Source organism: Natator depressus, chromosome 14 (assembly GCF_965152275.1).
Source record: "Natator depressus isolate rNatDep1 chromosome 14, rNatDep2.hap1, whole genome shotgun sequence".
NCBI classification, from domain to species: Eukaryota; Metazoa; Chordata; order Testudines; family Cheloniidae; genus Natator; species Natator depressus.
The window spans coordinates 22,128,535-22,148,265 of NC_134247.1; the positions used below are offsets into that span (position 1 = coordinate 22,128,535).

The following is a 19,731-nucleotide window of genomic DNA, read 5'->3' on the forward strand; positions in this document are numbered from 1 at the left end:
CCCGGACCATTGCTGATGGCCACCAGAAATGAAATTAAATGAACTGATGAGCGCTGGGACCTGCAGGGCCGTCCCAGCTCTGCCGGGCTGCACATCTCCCAGGCCGCACTGATGGAGCCAGTCTATCAGACCCTGAGATAGCAGTCTGGTACAGCCCCCGCACCCACCCACTAACACATACTGCAGGACCGGAGCTCAGTGAGTGCTGTACATGTATCACAGACGGGTAATTAGTGGCCAGTTAATCCCCATATAATTACAGTTAAACCCATTTGTCCATCTGAGCCCGTAATTCCACTGGTGATAGGCAGGCTCCTCCGGCCACTCTCCCATGCTGCTCTTGGATGTTTCCCATGATTGCGGGCCGAGATCAGCCACACCTGAGCACTGCATGACCAGCTGTGGGCCACAGCAGTGCCTGGGCTGCTGCTCACAACCCTCCAATCTCAGCTGTGCCCCACACGTCCATGGGCCCCAATTCCTTTCCATTCGTGAGCTCACGGCATCCAGCTTCACCTTCCCGGGCAGTGGCCACACATGCTCTGGAAAGGGGGAGAGGGGAAAGAGACCATCAGAACACCAGCGAGAAGCTGGAGATCCGACTGGGGAACTGCTGCTGGCTTCGTTTTTCGTGCATGGAAAAGGAGGGCTGGTCGAGTGGCAGAGGAGTGGAGGAGAGCTAGTCTCGGCTCTGCCCTAGACCCCTGGGTGAGTCACGTAGGCACGGATCCCCAAAGGTCTTGGGCATCTATCTCTAACTGAAATCAATGGAGCGTGGTGCCGAAATCCTGCTCTGTGCCTCGGCTGCCCGTCCACCCAGGGGAGAGAATAGCCCTGCCCTCCCTCACACTCCTTAGTGCCTGCGAGGGGCTCAGACACCAAATGAGGGGAGCCACGGAAGGACCTCACTGGGTGGCAATTCTCCGCGGCTCTCAGGCATCGTGGAGATTAGGAACAAGGCAATCCTAGTAAGGAACAGGAGAGGGGATTGAAGGCTCTACTTGGTTTCCATTAAAGGGGCTGGCTGGCCACGCCGTCCACACAACGGGGGCAGCATGGCCAGGAGCAAATCTCCCCATGTGCCATACCCTCCTGTGTCTCACTCCTGGTTCGGAGGCATCGTCTCCAGGGAGGGGCCCCTGGGACCCTGGCCAATTTGTGGGGCCCCAGGTGTGGGGGGCCCAAATGTTCTTTGTGCCCAGTGCCCCAGTAAATCTTAATCCGCCTCTGCCTCTAGGGACAAGCGGGAGATTCAGGATCCATGGCCCAGTCGGCCCTTGGCCTCTGCTGAGACTGCTATGTACTGGAGCTATTCATGCGCTAGGGATGGGGCAGAGATCCCCGGCCCATCGCACCCACCAGACTGCAGCAGCTTGCCCCAGGCCTGAGCCAGCAGCTCCACCGCCCACCCCCATCTCTGGGGATGGCTCGGGGGCAGACGCCCTCTCGGCTGGTCTCCGTTGGTGTCTCCTGACTCAGGTGGTTTGGTTTGGGGGCTCACTGGACTCCATGAACCCAAGACACCAGAACCAGAGCTTTCCCCACAGGGCGGGGCTCTGCTGGCTGCACTGGAGGGGGCTGAGCAGTGTCGAGTGGCTATGGCTGCAGCCATTCCCCTGCATTTCTAGGGCAATGTGCTCGCTTTGAAGGGCAGCGTGTATGTTCCACGGCTCCCCATCCAGCTCTGCCCCTCCCTGGCTGAGGAGCGACATGCTGGCCCTGCCTGCTTGCTGTGGTCAGTGCAAACACACGCAGCTTTGCAGTGTCCTGGGCACGGGAGCACAGAGAGGAGGCTGGGAAACAGAGCCAGACTTCAGGGAGGAGGCGCAAACACCCCCTCCCAAGCCACTGGTAGGCTGCAGGTTGCTGGAGCCATGGGGACAGGACAGGGCCCGAGGATGCGCTTTGGGCTCTCCCTTGACTCCAGTGAATTTTGGATCAGGCCCTTAATTTGTATAAACCATGGCGGGTTGCAGCTGCCCCCTCGCTAATGGATGGCAGGAGAGTCTGGTTGTTAGAGCCAAGGACAGGGCTCAGGAGACCTGGGTTCTTTCCCGCAACCTTGGCACTGGTTCTGTGGGGAACCTGTGCAAGTCAGTTACCTGCTGTGTGCCTCAGTTTCCCCATTTCTACAATGGGGGTGATAGGGAGGATTGATTAGTGTTTGTAACATGCTCTGGAAGTAGGCGTAGAAGGGTTGAGTGCACTGCTCAGTGTCAGTGATTGCTGATTTCTTCCTTTGCCCCCAGGCCATGATTCTCTTGTTTATATGGCGATAGTGTCTAGGCACTGTCTGTTGGGCTAGGTGCTACAGACGCACACAGTAAGAGACAATTCTCCGCTCCAACAAGCTTAATAGAGTTAGGTGCTCGCCTCCCGTAGCAAGCCAGTGCCTCAGGCCCATGGGCTCATTTGAAAACCACGAAATCTAACAAGGGGTTAGTAGTTCGTGTGAAGAATTCACTATCCCATGAGTTTTGCACTGAAATGTTTAAGAAGCTGATCTTATGAAACATGAGTCAGGAACGATAACCATATTCCAGACTCCCAGCTTCTGCAGCCGTTCCCAACCGCATCAATAACAATGGGGATGTGCATGATTTCTTCTTCATTTCTTGCTGGTGCAAAAAATGTAATTGAACAAACTTGGAAGGAGCTGTTGAGATTAGCCGCTTGCAACTCGCGAAATTGCACCGGACTCCTCCTGGGTCTACCTGTAAAACAGAATTGCAGCATCTCAGGAGAGTGCGCTGCAGACCCTGAGCTGTGTTAGTGGAGCATTTCAGGCATGGGCTGATACAAGAGGAAAAACCATTGTTTTTGCTTTGAGGCACATGACTGCACATTCCCATGAACCTTTGATCACGGCAGAAGACCTGGAAGCAGCCAGCATTTAAACAGACATTGACAGGGCAGGCGATGGACTGTGAGCCTGTGAAACTCACAGCCGGGTGAAATGAGCTGTTAGCATGACTGAAAGGGGAAGGGGTTTCTACAGCGTTGGTTAGGCAAGGTGGGTTTTATTTCAGCTGAGGTTCTATCAACATCTACAGGGCAGAGCAGCCTGTGACCCTGCACGAGCATGCACTGAAAAGCATCATGCAAAGCCCAACATGCATGTCCCAATGAACAGCTTACTGTACCTTTTGGGTTGCAAAGAAACTTACACAGCATACGGGTTCTCACTTCCAAACACGTGCCCTTTAAGCAAAAGGAACTAGATGTAATCACAGCTTGGACTCTGCTGAAAGCCCACCCCTTCCGGGTTTCTCCTTGACTATCACACGCTGGTTATGGATGCAGAAAACTCATCTTTTTTTGGAACATAAACAGCTGTGAACTTCCTCACAGCAGTGCCCCTTCAGCTTTGAGGGAACAACACTTTATTTCCCATCAGTCCCGTACTCCTTCCCTGCTGCTCCCAAACTGGGACCAGAACGTTTGTGTCTGAGCTATAAGCTCTGGTGCAACCACAGCTGGAGTCCTGTGTCCAGTGCTGGTGCCCATAATTCAAGAGGGATGTTGTTAAATTGGAGAGAGCTCAGAGAAGAGCCACGAGAATGATTAAAGGATCAGAAAACCTGCCTTATAGTGATAGACTCAAGGAGCTGGATCTATTTAATTTAACAGAGAGAAGGTTAATGGGTTACTTGATCACCGTCTATAAATATCTGCAGGCATAGCAAGTATTTAATACTGGGCTCTTCAATCTAGCAGAGAAAGGTCTGGCACAATCCAACGGCTGGAAGTTGAAGCTAGACAAATACAGGCTGGAAATAAGGTGTAAAGTTTTACCAGTGAGGGTAATTAACCACTGGGACAATTTACCACAGGGTGCCGTGGATTCTCCATCCCTGAACATATTTAAATCAGGATTGACTATGTTTCTAAAAGCTCTGCTCTAGTTCAAACAGGAATTAATTCAGGGCATTCTCTGGCCTGCGTTACACAGACCGTCAGACTAGAGAATCACACTGGTTCCTTCTGGCCGTGGAATCTGTGAAAGAAAGGGCCCAGCTTCTCCTCTGACTTCCAGAGCATGATCTAGGAACAGCATTGACATGACAGGAAAGACTCCTGATTTACACCAGTTGTAAGTGAGCAGGATCTGGCCCGATGCCCCAACCTATGGGACTGGTCCAGTCCAAACTGCACACCGGCCTCGATCCTAAGGGCGCGGCACCAGCCACAACCCAGCTGCCCAGAGACAGTGAGCGCGGGCCCCTCTCCTGCTGAAGAGCGGGGCCCATTATGCAACAGCTCCCTCCTTTCCTCCCTTACGCCGGAGGTACAAAACCCGTCCCCCAGCCAGTCAGACTCTCATTCCCTCTGTGGATTTCTGCATAGGGGACAATGTACCTGTATTCTCACTGGGTTCCCCAGGGCACTGGCCAAGTTACTGCCCCAGCCTCCAGGCATGCTTGGCTCACCCTGGCCAAAGGAGGGCTGCAGCAGTGCGGGGGAGGCGTTATTTAGCAGAGGAAGGGCGTGGGGGGGGGGTGGGGGGGAATGAATCTAAGGCAAGGCCGATTTAGGCTGAACATCAGGGCAAGTTTCCTAGCTATTACAGTCCTGTGGAACAGCCTCCCCTGGGTGGGGTGGATTGCCCATACCGGCCTGGCACTGGACAACAGAACCCTGGAAGGGCCTGGCCCATGACTGGGGATCGGAGGCACTTGGGCAATACAAATAGTAACACTCCTGCCCGGGGCGGGGAGAGGCCTTGTCTTGGGCCTCGTCACCAGCTCTGCCTGGCAGATCTCAGCTCCGTTCCCTCCCTCTGCCTGTACACACAGCACTCCCCAGGGAAAGCCCATGGCTCAGGCATGCCCTTGGCTGCTGTTCTCCCAAACAGCTGCCTCGGGAAAGGGCTCTCTCCGGGATCAAGCAGCAGAGTCTGCATGCGGGGTCTGATCATCCCTGGGTCCCCACTCCAGTTCCCACTGAAACCTTTGCAGATGACCCCCTCTTGTGGAAGCATCAGGAAACACATTGGAGGGAGGGACTCATCAGCTGGTGCCAGAGAGCTGCTGTCCAAAATGCAATGAGGCGAGTTGCCCTGCACCCCTCACCTGGCTGTGCTGCACAGACACATGGTGAGAGAGACAGTTCCCACCCTGAGCAGCTTATGAGCTAGCTTCGTGCCGCTGATCCCCAGAAGAAATCCCAGCTCCATCCCTGGGCTCGTCGCATCAGCTTGTGCAGCGCTTTGGGTTTGCACTATGGCAGCGAGCAGCCAGGCAGCGTGTGGTGTCACGTCCATAACCACACGACAATGCCCACTGCTCACCAGCCAGGATGAGCACAGCTGCGCCTGACCCTGAGCTCGCCAGCGCTCGCACCTGCAAGGGCTCCCCAGGGGCGTCCAAGGAATTCACCCTTTGGAGCAGAAAACCTGGAGAAGACCGGCTAAGATGCTGCAGCCATGGAAGGAGCCATGTGGGCCCGGGGCAGAGCCAGGGGACCTGCTCTAAGCTGGCTTTGGGTTTTGGTCTGGGTTTTGCAATCTCCATTTAGCACCGGTGGAAGGTGCAAGCTCAGCAGGCCTGGAGCCCAGAAGGCTAATTCCTGCTTGCCTTGTGCCCACTCTGGAGCCAACGGCAAGTACCTGCAAAGCATCCCCAAAGCTCCCCTGGCACACAGCATACCTCTAGCTTAGAAGGGGGTCGGGGGGGGGGGCGTGCTGAGCCAGTATAGCCCATGAGAGTCCCCAGCCCCACATGGCATGTGAAGGCAGGAGGGGGCATGGCCAGTGTGTTCCTCTGCCCCAAATATCTCCTCGGGTGGGGATGGGCATGGCAGAGCCTCAAAGGCAAAGGGCATTTCAGTGCCCAGTTCCCACTTGCAGCTTTGACCAGCTCCCTCTGGTAGTGCAGTGGCCCAAGGTAGAGCAGTCCTCGCCGCTGCTCTATCCTGCACCAGGGACCGAACCAGCTGAGGAGGAGCACGCTCCTGCCTTACAGTCCCTGCACCAGGCTGAGCGCTGGGACAGAGAGGGATCCCGGCAAGTCCCAGTCCAGCTGTGCTGCCCTCAGCCCCCACTGCCCTGCAATGGCTTGGACCCTGCAGCCCAGGAAGGGAACCTGCTCTGTCACCTGGCCAGGAGTGTGCAACAGAACTAAGCCCAGCTTGGCACTAAGCCCAGCGGGCCAGTGCTCTGTAAAAGTCACTAGACAACTTGGGGGAGAGAAAGATCGCGATGAAACCAGCAATGCAAGCAATGCTCTCTGCCCCTTGCACTGGAAATCTGTCACCGTCCTTCTGCAGCCCCAGTCCCTGCTGCATCCAAGTGCCGAGGCAGAGATGAACAAACTCTGGCACAGAGCTGATAGGGCTGTTTCCATCCCCACAGAGGGTGGTTCTGATTTCCCTACACCCAGGGGACAGTTCACAGTCACAATGCTGCTGGCGGTGAACAAGCTTTGAGCCCCTGGACACAAGTCATGTGCATCCCTGCACTGTGCATGCAGCCCGCGGCACGCAGGAACATACCTGAGTCCATGACGACGTTCAAGGGAGAATCGTAGGTCTGCAGGAACTGTGCAGGGCTCAGGAGCTCCCGGCACTCCAGGAGGTGGCAGATGGTGTCCTGGGAAATAATTAAGTTGGGGACCTTCTCCAGAACGGCATCGGGGAGGTTTGGGGAGCTCTGGAAATCAGAAGAGAAAAGAAAGCCCTCAGCCACTCAATGCCAGAGGAAAATTGCACCTCCTGCAGCCATCGGGAGAACTCGACTGACCCTTCCGATGCCCACCAAGCATGCCCACCTGCTGCGAGCTGGGCCACTCCTGCTGTAGACGATGGAACTGAAGGTGGCTGGACAGGTCAGCAAGGGCCTATAATTCCAAAGGCAGCAACATCCTGTGTGTGGGGGCATCCCAAAGATTTGGCTAGAGATGGGGCGCGGCAGACCCCGGCAAGCTGCCCACCCGCATTAGGGGGGGCTAGCGTGCCTCCTGGCCCTTACCTTGGGGTATTTCAGCAGGTGCATCCCCAGTTTCAGGAGCATCGCCAGGCACTCGCCAATGATGGTCTCAACTGGCTCCTCGCGCAAGGTGTTGTAGCCCAGGTGCCTGCTGGGCACGTCCAGCACCTTGTAGCTCCACTGCTGGAAGAGCCGGGAGGGAATGTTGTGGGACAGCACCAGGATCTTGGGCTCCAGAACGAGGGCCCTGGGACGGGACAGGGTAGTGGATCAGTTCCCTCTCACAGCAAGAGAGGGGTCTGTCACCCCCTGGGGTTAGCAGGAGGGTCACTACCTGCCTACTGAGGCCTTGTTACATGCAAAGATGGTGCCACGCTAGCCTGGCATTGCTAAAACAGTGCCATCCCCTGGTGTGGACACAGCTAGGCTGGTAAGAAGGTGCTCACACCAGTACGTCTGTTCCCCTCCATTTAGACTGTGCTTGGCTTTCACCCAAAGATGATGTTGTTTCAACAAAAAGTTGCCTTTTTGTTTTTTAACTTTTTGTCTAAATTTTCCACAGCTACAAAAGCATTTTCCACCCAGCTCTAAAGCAAACACCTGGCGGCGGGTAGGAACACCTCTTCTACCCCTTTTCACCTGCAGGGGGAGTCAGAGAGCTCAATACGCCAATTAACCTGGCGGCGGGTTGGCGCAGACCCTCCAAAATCCCCTTTCCCCTATCAAGGGTGCCAGCCAGCATCTGAGCCGTGGCACTCCCATCTTCCCCTCGGCTGGACACTGGTAGCCTCTGCCCGGAGCCATGCTTCCCACCAGGGTGCACCGTGTCCACAGAGCTATGGCTGCAGCTCCCTCTCCTGGTTGTACCTGGTAAAGATGTGCAGAGATTCATAGATTCCCAGGCCAAATGGGACCATGGTGATGATCTAGCCTGACCTCCTGTATAACACAGGCCAGAGAAATGCCCTCCCGCCTCACTCAAATTCCTAGAGCAGATCTTACAGGAAAACATCCACTCTTGATCTGAAAACTTGCCAGTGAGGGAGAATCCACCACGGCCCTTTGGTAAATTGTCCCAGGGATTAATTACTCTCCCTGTTAAAAACGGATTCCTTATTCCCAGTCTGAATTTGCCTAGCTTCAATTTCTAGCCTCTGGCTCTTGTTCTATTGGATTAGTCGGCTGCTGCCTCCCAGCCAATCGCAGGTTCGATCCCCGCACACAGCCCAGCCGCCACCTTCTTCGGTCATGTGCACTCTGGGGTTTGGTGAAAGACGCTGAACTGTGGCAGCTGAAAACCCTCCAGCTACTGGCTGGCCAGCCCTCACCTGTGCTGCTGGGGCTGCATGTCTCGCAGGTCCCTCAGGACGGAGTAAAGCACCTCGCTGGAGGCCTGAAAGAAGAGCAACCTCGTTAGCTGTGCAAACCCCCTGATCACGTCTTGACAGACGCCCAGGGCTGCACCCCGGGTGATGGGATGGAGCATCTGAGCACGCTGGCAAGGATGTGTGGACCCGACTGGTGCAAGTGTGAGAGGGCACAATTGAATCTGCCCACGCTGCTAGCCCAGCTTGGCCAGAACATGCCAGCTGCAGCTGCCCGGACTGGGGGCAGGAGGAATTCAGGGCAATGCAGCACAGTGAGCTGCTAAAAGGGGGGGTGGGCATGGGGCGCTCAAATTCTGGCCTGGGGGAGTCAGCCCTGCGGTTCTTACATGTGGGGTGGTGAGCTAGGTTTGAGGCCCTTCGATTGTGGGGTTAGGGAGCAAGGCTGGGGGATGGGCCCTCATATTGTTGGGTTGCAGGGGGAGATAGACCCTTAGATTCTGGTGTTGGGGGTGAAGCCTGGGATGGGGAATGGGTCCTTTGATTAAGGGACTGGAGGGGATGAAGGGCGAGGCCGGGATGGGGGATGGGCCCTTTGATCCTGGGGCTGGGAAAGATGGGGGTCTGGAGCAGGACAAGAGCAGTGGTTTTCCAGTGAAGTTTGGGGGGTTCTAGCTCTCGCTTCCCACCCTCCACAGCTGTTCTCTGTCCTGTTGCTACACTCCGCCTCAGCCAGGCTGATTGCAGGGTGACTGGTTGGGAGGGAGGGAGGGAGGGAGGGGGAGACGGGGTGCTGGGTGTTTCACGTAGGGTGGCATGGGGGGAGGGGGGAAGGAACAGGGCTGGGGAGCAGAGCTCGGTGCAGCCTGCGAAGGGCAATCCCAAGCCGTCTCGCAACCCCTCGGGGGCTCTCCCGGTTTCCCATCCCTTTCTTTGACGTTCCCATGCATTTGCAGGCTGGCTGGCCCCACACCCTCCGTTCCCCGTACCTCTAGGGTGTGCACCAGATAGGTGGGGTAGAGCAGCAGGAGGCCCGTGACCCCCTCGCCCTGGTAGTAGCGCTGCAGACTCAGGAAGAGGCGGTGCCAGTACCCTACGGAGAATCCAGAGCGCACACAGCGTTTGCTGGCTGATGCCCCCCACGCCCCAGGCTAGTGCAGCCAGCCCCGGGCTCCTGCAGCTGCCTCCTTCTCCAGGCTGCAAGATCCCTCCTGCCCTTGCCCCCCGCCCAGTGCACTGTAAAGGGGAAGGGACCCCTGTGCGGCACAGCCCCAGGGCCCTGCCCTGCTCAGAGCACCCCTGGCATAGCAGCCTCCAGCAGCCAGAATGGGAACTCTTGAGCGGCCTGGGGCTGGTTGCAAACCAGCATCATGCATGTTGACATCTCCGTGTTCCCCCAGGAGGCTGCATATCACCCTCCCCACACTGGGGGCCTGGAATCGGATCTCCCAGCGACAGGGGCCAGAGCCCCACCAGCTTGCACAACAGCAGCCATGTCTGCAGTGTGGCTCAAGCCATCCTTCCCTGGGTACCTGAGCGCCCAGCCTGGGCTCTCAATGCACACTGCCCTCTGGAAGGGCCACAGTGAAGCAGGAGCGTGATGGCCCTGAGCCCAGGGCCCTCCCCCCATCCCCATGGGCTGACATTAGACTCCCACCTGGCCTTTAAAAGAGAAATAATCGTTTTTCTAGCCCACAAATGTGACCTGATTATGGATGACAGCAGCCTGAGCCTGAGATGCTATGAGTGTCCCATGCATCTCAATGGGGTGCTAACTCTGACACCTGCTGCTCTGGGGGATCCCATCCCAGCAACAGCACCCCAGCAGGTAACTCTGCACATGGAGAACCCTCATCGCTGTCATTCCACCATGGCTGTACTGGGAGCGCAGGGTCATACACAGAAGGGTGGGTAGGGAGCCGTGTCCTCCCTTCTCCAGCACAGCTTCCCAACCCCATGGAGAAAGTGAGCGGTGTTCTGGAGAGGTCCACACGACAGTGTCTCAAACACAACATGTCGCGTAGCCGTTTGGTCTTAGGCGGCGCTGGCCAGACACTGCAACGCAGTGCGTGGTCAGGCGCTAGTGTGTGCATGGCCCTTATTCCATTTTAGGCCCCTCTGCCCTCCACAGATGTGGCTACTGAAGAAACAGGGTGAGATGCTTACCTGCCAAATCCTGTTTGTCGGCCAGCTCCGGGGAGATCTTAGCCAGAAATACCAGTCTGTGCAGAAGCAATTTCTGGAAGGGAAGAGAGAGGCCAGCCGTAGTTCAGGCCCTGTGACGGGAGGTTGCTGCCAGCGCCAGGTGGAAGGGGAGGGCTATCCGCACGAGGCACTGAGATGGAGTAAAGGAGGGCTCTGGTGCTGATTTCGGTAGGGGCTGGACTTTGTGCTGCCCATCCACTTGATTCTTAATGTTACAACGAGCCATCCTAGGCTGGTGTTTTAGAGCCACGGCACGCGTGTTGTAAATGGCATGGGAGCTTGCGCCTGGGGACGTGTAGTAGCAGGGGATGGACTCAGGGAGGTAGGACGTCCCTTCTGATCCTAAGGCTGCCCACTCTGTGCCCCTCTTCTCTGGGACACGTGCACCCAGACACACACCCAACAGTGCAATGGGACAGGATGGGCAGATGAGCGCATGGCCCTGGATTGGTTTGCAGTGTCGCGGGGAAGGTGCTTACAAATAGGGTGACTAGATAGCAAGTGTAAAAAATGGGGATGGGGGTGGGGGGGAAATAGGTGCCTATATAAGAAACAGCCCCCAAAATCGGAACATCTGGTCACCGTACTTACAAATGAATTGACCCCCGCTCCTTCCAATGCCCGGCCTAGCTCCCAAATGGGCCTCTCCCCTAAGACAAGGAGGGACTACTTGGTCAGTTTCATAGGACCCAGGCCAGCTCCTCTGCAACCGTCCAAAGCATTGGGCTCCCAGTGCAGGATCCCCATGGAAACCATGTGGGAACTCCTACGATAGCTTGGAATGTGTCCAGACAACAAATGCGTCCCCCTCCCTGGCGTCTCACCAGGCGGCCTGGGGGATGAGCACACACCTTTCATCCCAGGAAGCGGTGCCCCAGGGTATGCCGGTTGGGGGCCGCTGGCACTGTGGGAAGGTAGGTTGCCCTGTTCCTCTCTGTGAGATTTCCATCTCATGGGGATCAAGGGGGCCAGCGCCTTTCCCCAGCACTCAACTCGTGCAGGAGGACCCTGAGCAAAGGGCGTGCAGCGCTGCACCAGTGTGAATTTCCCCAGCAGAGAACAGAGGTGCTGTGCTCTGAACCACGCCTTTGTCTATGTGCATCTGGATGGACAGCTAGGACAGGGGTGGGCAAACTACGGCCCACAGGCCGGATCTGGCCCCTCAGGGCTTTGGATCTGGCCTGCAGGATTGCCCCCCGTGGTGCCGCAGGCCCCGCGCCGCTCTCAGAAGTGGCCGGCGCCACGTCCCTGGGGCCCGGGGGTGGGGGCAGAGGGCTCCATGTGTTGCCCTTGCCTCCAGGCACCTCCTCCCGCAGCTCCCATTGGCCAGGAACGGGGAACCGTGGCCAATGGGAGCTTCGGGGGAGGTACCTGGAGGAGTGGCAAGGGTGAGCCCTGTTCCCCCCCTCCCCCAGGGGCCGTGCAGGGACATAGTACTGGCCGCTTCCCGGAGCGGTGCAGCGTGGGGCCAGGGCAGGCATTCAGGGAGCCTGCCCTGGCCCCGGTGCGTGCCACTGCCACCCCGGAGCCGCTTTAGGTAGGTGGCGCCGGGCCGGAGTCTGCAACCTGAACCTCTCTAGCACTCCGCCCCGCAACTCCCTGCCCTGAGCCCCCTGCTGCACCCTGCACCCCCAACTCCCTGCCCTGAGCCCCCTGTTGCACCCCGCACCCCTCCTGCACCCCAACCCCCTGCCCTGAGCTCCCTCCCACAGTCTGCACCTCTCCTGCACCCCTGCCTTGAGCCCCCTCCCGCACCCTGAGCCGCCTCATACACTCTGCATCCCTCCTCTGCCCCAATCCCTTGCCCTGAGCCCATTCCTGCACACTGCACTCCCTCCCGCACCCGAACCCTCTGCATACAATTTCCCCACCCAGATGTGGCCCTCGGACCAAAAAGTTTGCCCACTCCTGAGCTAGGATCATTGAGTTTGATTTGTTCTATAACTAATCCATGAGGATCCTCGGGTCCAGGCTCCTGGTGGGAGTTGTGGGGCACTCAGCAGCATCTGACAAAACTGGCCATTCCTCCTGTGTCTGGAAAGAGTGGAGAGTTTGCAACAAAACTACCCCTGAGGGCTTCTGCTGACATTTCTGGCAAACACCTTCTCCTGGGAAAGGAGACAGGCAGAAATGGAAAGATCCCAGGGAGCATTCAGAGCCTGGGGAAGCTCGTGGCTAGACGCGTCTGTCTCAGAACATTAAAGTTCCCCCATTGGGGGAAGGTGACTTGGTGATGAAGGGGGTTGACTTGTGTACACTGAAAATTACGGAAAAGGTAAATTTCAGTTGATTCCTTTTTGGAATGGCTGAATTGAAACAGAGATGCTGTGAAATGAGCGAGAATAGTGCTCTTTGCATTACAGTGGTGCTTATAGACCCCTGACCAAGGGTGGAGTCCCCTGGTGCTATGTGCTGCATATACCCAAAGTGAGAGACTACCCCTGCCCCAGCAAGTTTACAGTCTAACCACACAAGGGGACCCAGGAAGTGGCGTTAATCCTGTTCTACAGATGTGCTTCAGTTCCCCAGAGCGATAAGGTTGAGGTGCTCAGCAATGACTCAGGGACTGAGCCACTGAATGGGAGGTGACCCCAGAGGTGTCTGTTCCCCAGTCAGCTCTGAAAATCTCAACCTAACTAATGTGCCAAAGGCTCACCCAGGGAGTCAACGGCAGAGCCAGGAGCTGAACCCAGATGTCCTATGTCCCAGTCCAACAGCAGCCCTTAGCTAGTGATTTTCTTCCCAAAAGAGCTGATCTCACACATGCTGTACTGGATTGTTGCCTTGATAAGACGTAGCACACAGTTAGTGATGCTGGACTAACGGATTTCCTGTCCACGCTTGCTTTTCCTGTGCACCCCTTGTTGTACCCGGACCACACTGCGCAGTTGCTTTGCATTGGGGAAATGAAAACAGTCCCTTTTGGAATGGTTGACGGTGATTTGATCTGCCATCTCGCCCTTGGAAATGGCCAGGCAACCCTAAAGGGGGTTGTGATTTCTCTGCCTATTTAAAGGCCTGTAAAACTGAAGCTTCCCTGAGCTACCAAACATTTTCTGCACCCTTTTGGGAGGTGACAGAAACACAGCATTAACTGGGAAAGGGGATCTGAAAGAGGCTTGTTTGGATGCCAGTCAGAAAAACTCCCAGAGCTACTATCCAGGCAGCCCTCATGTAGCCAGAAATAACCTGCTATCTGCAGAGGCCAGGTTCTGCTGTTACTCCTCTGCCCCTTACTCCCCGAGTAGCTCATTGACTTTGGTGCAACTACTACAGAGCATGAGGAAGAGTGTCAGAAGCTGGTCTGTGCAGTTAGTTACAGGCTTTAGGAGCAAGAGCTGACAGGAGCTGCAGGGTTTGGAGGATTCAGAGTTTCTAGGCACAGATCCTCCAGCTGAAATCAATGGACGGTACGAGCCTAAACACCCTTGTGGATCTGGGCATGACTGAGTGGAGAAACTCCAAAGCCCTAGTGACATAGCAAAGTTGCCCAAGTCAGGGGCTCGGTGACAGCGTAACAATGACAGACCCTTGGTCGTCGGCGGGTGGGCTCGAACTGGGGGCCTATGGAGCTTAGTGCATGAGCCTCTACCCTAGGAGCTAAAAGCCAACTGCCTGTTAGCTAAGGCTGTAGAGCAGACTCATTTTGTCCCTCTCTCCAAGTGGTCTCGGTGCGGCTAGATGGGACAGAACTCCACACCCAGAAGGTGTGTGGGTTACCACAGCATGGGCCTCTCCTCACCCAGTTACAGCCTGGCGAAAGGAGCAGGGCCGACGGACTCCAACTATGCCCCTGTGACTAGGCTGAAATGCTCTAGGATCTGCAGCCTGTGCCAGTAAAAGAAAGATCGAAGCCCTGATGTGGGGAGTTTACTGAGACCACATTGCGCCACCCTCCCCACAGCTGTGTGGGCCGGCTGCCGACCTAGCTCTGCCCGTATCCCAGTCCGTCCCCACCCCGTGCGCTCCAGGGGGAGCGGAGAGCAGGAGACACTGACCGTATCCTCCTTGGCACGGAGGGCCCGCCTGCTGAGCATGTGCTGAAGGAGATTTCTCCGGACCCTCTCCTGTGGCGACTCCTTCAGTTTCGTCTGCCCCGCTTTCTCCCGACCAGCCATGCCCCCCCCCCCCCCCCCGCTCCAGTCCTCTGGCTGCACAGAGAAAGCACTAATGGCCCTCAAGACTCATCCAGAATTGCTGCTTGGCCTCTTTGAAACCAGCTCTTGCTGCCTGGAGGTCACAGTGCAGAGAGACGCAGGCGCTGACCAAGAACCACAGCCTGGAGTCCCAGTCACACTGGCTGGGAGCAAGGCAAGACTTTGGCCAGGCAGCAGCTGCGAGTTGACAAAAGGTTTTCGGTGTCTTAGCAGCAGAGCCCGGGCCCTTACGTTTATCCCTTTTGTCTGTATTGTTTGCTGGCATTTTCTGTGGGCATTAGCTGGCAGGGAGCAGCGGTTGCTCAGGCAACACGTGGCAAGTAGAGATCCTTTGAAAGGTTCTGGGACGCCAAGGGCTTTGTGACAGCTGGGGCTTTTAGCTGAGCTGCCTGCCGGGTAAGGTGCAGGGCACAGCAGGAGGTATGGCCACACCTAGCTCTGTTCCCTAGCAGGTGTTTTTATCGCTGCCTCTTGAGCACCATGCTTTAATTTGCAGGTGAAGGCTGGGGGGCTGGGCAGTGGCAGACCCCCCAGCCTGGGCAGCCCTGGTGAGTTACAGGAGCTTGGGCTGGCTCCTCATTGAGCGCAGCTTGCAGATTTCCCTTTCAAGTGGCCGGCTCAGGAGTTCGAAGGGCAGGGGAGTTGGGGTGGGTTAGGGGGAAGGAAGGGTCCCCGCCTTTGGGGCTACATTAGGGCTGCCTGGGTCTGTCAGGATGACATTGAGCTCCCAGGTTTAGAGTAGCAGCCGTGTTAGTCTGTATTCGCAAAAAGAAAAGGAGCACGAGTGGCACCTTAGAGACTAACCGATTTATTTGAGCATAAGCTTTCATGAGCTACAGCTCACTGCATCGGATGCATTCAGCGGAGCTCCCACTGAGTCAAACCGCAGGACGTCAGCGTGCGCCAGGGAGCGCTGAGTAAGCGGCAGCAGGGCCCACCCGGGGAAGGCTGCAGGTCTACGCCCCAGCTTGCTGTGCACCAAGTGCTTGTGCAGACCTGCCGAGCCGGGGCTGTACCGTGACCTCCGCGGATCCGGCCCAGAAGGGGCCGCATGCCAGGCACCGGGCGCTGCGTTGTGTTCCAGACCCCACAGGCTGTGCAATGTGGCCTATCTCACGCCCTCTGCTGCGAAGCTCTTGGGGCCCCTCAGGCTGCAGCACAGTCCCTAAAGGGGAGACACTTTGTCCCCGCAGCCCTCGGCCCTGGCCCCCAGGCCATTGGCGTCCAAGTGTTTCCTCGCAGAGGGGCCCCCCCACGATGGGAGCTCTGCACGGATCCCCTTGGGGGGGCTTCCTCCAAAACCTTCACTCTGGGGCGGAGTCTGACCCTTCCACTGCCAGGAAAGAAGCCAAGGGTTCAGCCCTCAAACTCCCCCTGCATCCAGCTCAGCAGAGCCCTTGGGCCTCTGCCCCGGCTTCAGCTGCCCAACGGTGCCTCCTGGGCCAGGGCTGCACTGGCAGGGACTCCCCTTCCATGGGCTGCCTCAGCACAGTGGAATAGCCCAGGGTAACCCGAGTCTGCCTGTTCCGCGGCTGGGGAATGTGGAATTTTGCTGAGGGCAGTTTAACCGCCTGTCATTTTACCACGACACCACTGACCCAGCACCCGGTCCACGGGGCTCCGTGCTGGAGGAAGGGGCAGGCAGGAAAGTTAATGTAGCCGCTGCTTGCCAAGGGGGGTGCATTCCTAGCACAGTAGCCAAGGCCAGATGCTTCACAGGTAATGACCAGAACAGGGCAATTATCAAGTGATCCATCCCCTGTTGTCCAGTCCCAGCTTCTGGCAGTCAGAGGTTTAGAGACACCCAGAGCATGGGGTTGGATCCCTGCACACCCTGGCTAATAGCTATTGCTGGACTTATCCTCCAGGAACTTATCTAGTTCTTTTTTGAACCCTGTTATAATCTTGGCCTTCACAACATCCTCTAGCAGTGAGTTCCACAGGTTGACTGCATTGTGTGAAGAAATACTTCCTTTTGTTTGTTTTAAACCTGCTGCCTATTAATGTCATTAGATGATCCTGATTCTTTTGTTATGTGAAGGAGTAAATAACATTTCCTTATTTATTTTCTCCACGCCAGCAGCCTTCTTTCAGCTACTGGAGGCTGGTTGGATCCCCCATTTAGAGCACATGGGCACTGCCCCTAGATCAGCCTGTACTCCTGGCTGGGCACGACCCATGTTGCTTTCCCCCTTCCCTCAGTCTCTGGCCCCTTTGCTGCCACCCTATGAAAAGCTTATTGTCAGTTGGTGGGGTGATGACGTCACAAGGTAAATCAACCAGTCATCACCCTTCCCTCTCCCCATTGGACTGTGATATGATGTCAGAGGTGAGTTGACCAATCACCCATTCCTTTGCCTGCCCCCTTCCCACTGGAATGTGACATCAGAGGCACATCAGCCAGTCACCACCTACCTTCTCCCACCGCCATTCATCTGCATATTGTAATGTGATTGGATAAAATGTCTTTTCCTTGAATACATCCTGTTCTGAATTAACAGCCCACTTTTGATGGCCTCGTTGAGGTGTGCAGGGCCTGGCAGCCGGCCCGCTCCTTGGCATAAGATCAGATCTGCAGCATTTGGTCACTGCCCTGGGAACAGCTGGGGGACTCGTGTCATTACAATACAGGGGGGTGCGGGTGTCCTGCATGGTATTTCTCAGCACGTGTTGCAGTTCCTGTTGCTCACTCGGGTTTTTCTCCCTCTACGAGGCCAGCACAGACCTTTAGTTTGGAGGCTGCAGAGACCTTCGCATCCATGGGGGCGGTTCCCTGCTTTCCTAGGACCCTGACCTGCTGCTGTGCCAGGAGGCGCCATCAGAGTGATTCTGGGGGGAGTGCCTGTCCCACCATAGCCTGCGCTGGCCTTACATGCAGGCCAGAACCATCCCGTTCACCTGAACTTCACTCCAAACAAGCCCAGCTGGCTGTTTACACCCCCGTCCTGGGGACCTGTGGCTGCACTGCCGGGCATTGGCCACACACACACACACAGAGAATGGTTTTTAAAGCAGAGGCAGGTCCTGCAAAAGCCCCCCCGCCCGTCGAAGAGCCCAGCAGCGGGGTGCAGCGGGGCTGAGCCGAGGGACAGGGATGGCTCAGACCCAGTGAAGAATTCCCCCGGCCCTCCACCCCTGCCGGCTACATGCAAACCTTTCGGATCGCCTTCTGCTGCTCCTGCGCCAGCCCATACACCGAGAGCCTGGCCTTGAAAGCAAACTCCTCCGGCTCGGACTGGATGCTCGGGGCTCGCTTTGGCCTGGATGCCATGGCTGCAACCTGCGGCCGTTGCTTAGTGACTGTGTCATGATAACAAAGGGGGCCTGGGGAGCTTTGCCAAGGGCCCGCCCACTGCAGCCTGGTGGCACCATGCCAATGATGGTTTGCATGCCTCGCTGTTTGAAGGGGAATGCAGGGCACAGGGACTGGGACTGGGCCAAAGCCCACGGCCATCCAGGGGACCCTTTCCCATCGGGGGCGGGATGGCCGGGGTGCAGTGCAGCATGTGGGTAAAAATAAATCCCCATGAGGCATTTTAGTTTAAAGGAAAAGTTGTGTCTGTCTGATGGCCCTGGGGAGCCACCCATCCTTTGCACAGCCCCCACCCTTGTGCTGCAGCCCTGCTCACTGCTAGGGTTAGATCAGGCTTCAGCGCCCGTGGGAACCTTGGCCTCTCTGCCCAGCCGACCTGGCCCAGTGGTTAGGGAGCTAACGGGACTGGAGCAAAGCTGGGGTCAGTTTCTGGCGCCGTCACAGACTGGCCCTAGGGGCTTGGGGAAGTCACTTAATCTGTGTCCCCTGCCTGCACAATGGGGATCGCACTGCGCTAGCTGACAGGGCGCTGGGCGGCCACACACATGGGAGGGCAGGATGCACTCAGATGCGGCGGTAAATAGGGGCTAAGAACCAGTGCTCGCTGCGCCCCAGACAGCCTGCAGCTGGTTATGGCTTTTAGTCACGGCTGCCCTGCACTGGCCTCAGACTGCCCACCCTAGAGCTAAGCAGGGCTGGATGCCATTACCAGCCCCCTGCCCGAGGCTGCTGCAGGCCTATCCCCATGTCTGTCCCCACCTCAGAAGTTTAGGGTCTCAGTCGGTACCTTCCTGGCACTCAGCGCTCTGGGCCCAGTATATGGCAGATCTCCAGCGCGATGTTTGTGGGTGACACCCCCCACCTCCAGGCACCGTGGACCTCGTCCACAGGGACCAAGCTTGCCCAGGCGGGAGACAAAGTGTCCCAGAGACCAGCCCGAGGCTGTGGCTGCAACTGGCCCAGGAATTGGGGTCCAGCCCAAACCCCCCATCAAGTGCCAGGCGTACCTCTCTGCTGTAAAGACAGCGCAGTGTGGCCAAAGGTGACCAGCCCACCGCCCTGCCCAGAACACACACTCCTCCAAGGGACGTGCTGAGACTCTGTGGGACGCGAACCGTTCGCCCACCGGTGCCACCCACGGCCTCGGCCAGGCTGGCCTGCACATGCTGAGTGGCTACATCCCTTATAAAATAACCCCCAGAATTCAAAACGGGGCTAAAGCTGTCACAACCCCCAACTCCCCGCTCGCTCCCTGAGCCCCCGCCATGTCCTGACTGCCCCTGTCCAACCCCCATCCACCCCCTGCCTGCCCTCCGTGCAACCCCCATCGCTCCCTGAGCCCCTCCATCCATCCTCTGCCTGCCCTCCATCCCCCAAACCCCTATCGCTCCCTGAGCCCCCCATCCATCCCCTGCCTGCCTCCACCCCCCCGAGCCCCACTCCATCCCCTGCCTGCCCCCCCAACCCCCATCGCTCCCTGAGCCCCTCCATCCATCTCCTGCCTGCCCCCACCTTCCAAACCCCATTGCTCCTTAAGCCCCCATTCATCCCCTGCTTGCTCCCACCCCCAAAGCTCCCTGAGACCCCCATCTATCACCTGCCTGTCCCCCAACCCCCTCACTCCCTGAGCACCCCAAGCCACCCCCTGCCTACCCTCTTCATCCCCCATCACTCCCTGAGCCTCCCAATCCATCCCCTTCCTGCCCCCGTCCAACCCCCATCGCTCCCTGAGCCCCTCCATCCATCCCCTGCCTGCCCTTCAGCCCCCAAACCCCCATCGCTCCCTGAGCCCCTCCATCCATCCCC

General features: G+C 57.3%; 1 protein-coding gene across 5 annotated transcripts; it reads right to left on the minus strand.

The window, feature by feature from the left end:
- Positions 1-263: 263 nt before the first annotated feature.
- Positions 264-17,913, minus strand: LOC141998338 (testis-expressed protein 47-like). Of its 5 annotated transcripts, none has more exons than XR_012641822.1 (9): positions 14,454-14,770; positions 10,417-10,489; positions 9,240-9,343; positions 8,254-8,318; positions 6,968-7,172; positions 6,493-6,649; positions 3,168-3,201; positions 2,103-2,714; positions 415-542 (listed from the first exon to the last, which is right to left on the minus strand). XR_012641822.1 is itself a non-coding variant. In XM_074971089.1 (8 exons), the coding sequence occupies exons 1-8, from the start codon at positions 17,881-17,883 to the stop codon at positions 431-433; spliced, it is 867 nt and encodes a 288-aa protein (XP_074827190.1). In that variant the 5' UTR covers positions 17,884-17,913; the 3' UTR covers positions 264-430. The 5 variants fall into 5 exon arrangements, 3 of the variants coding, with proteins under 3 accessions (XP_074827190.1, XP_074827189.1, XP_074827191.1); XR_012641821.1 differs by having other exon boundaries at positions 3,144-3,201; positions 14,454-14,769; XM_074971089.1 differs by lacking the exons at positions 2,103-2,714; positions 14,454-14,770 and adding an exon at positions 17,767-17,913 and having other exon boundaries at positions 264-542.
- Positions 17,914-19,731: the final 1,818 nt, after the last annotated feature.

What these genes read in the sequence shown, in the direction of transcription:
- LOC141998338 (XM_074971088.1), bottom strand. Translation starts at nt 14,573, where the DNA reads ATGGCTGGTCGGGAGAAAGCGGGGCAGACGAAACTGAAGGAGTCGCCA. An exon ending in TCCGTGCCAAGGAGGATACG is followed by an intron (nt 10,490 to 14,453) that starts GTCAGTGTCTCC and finishes CTTCCCTTCCAG; the next exon opens with AAATTGCTTCTGCACAGACT. An exon ending in ACCTGCTGAAATACCCCAAG is followed by an intron (nt 6,650 to 6,967) that starts GTAAGGGCCAGG and finishes TCTGATTTCCAG; the next exon opens with AGCTCCCCAAACCTCCCCGA.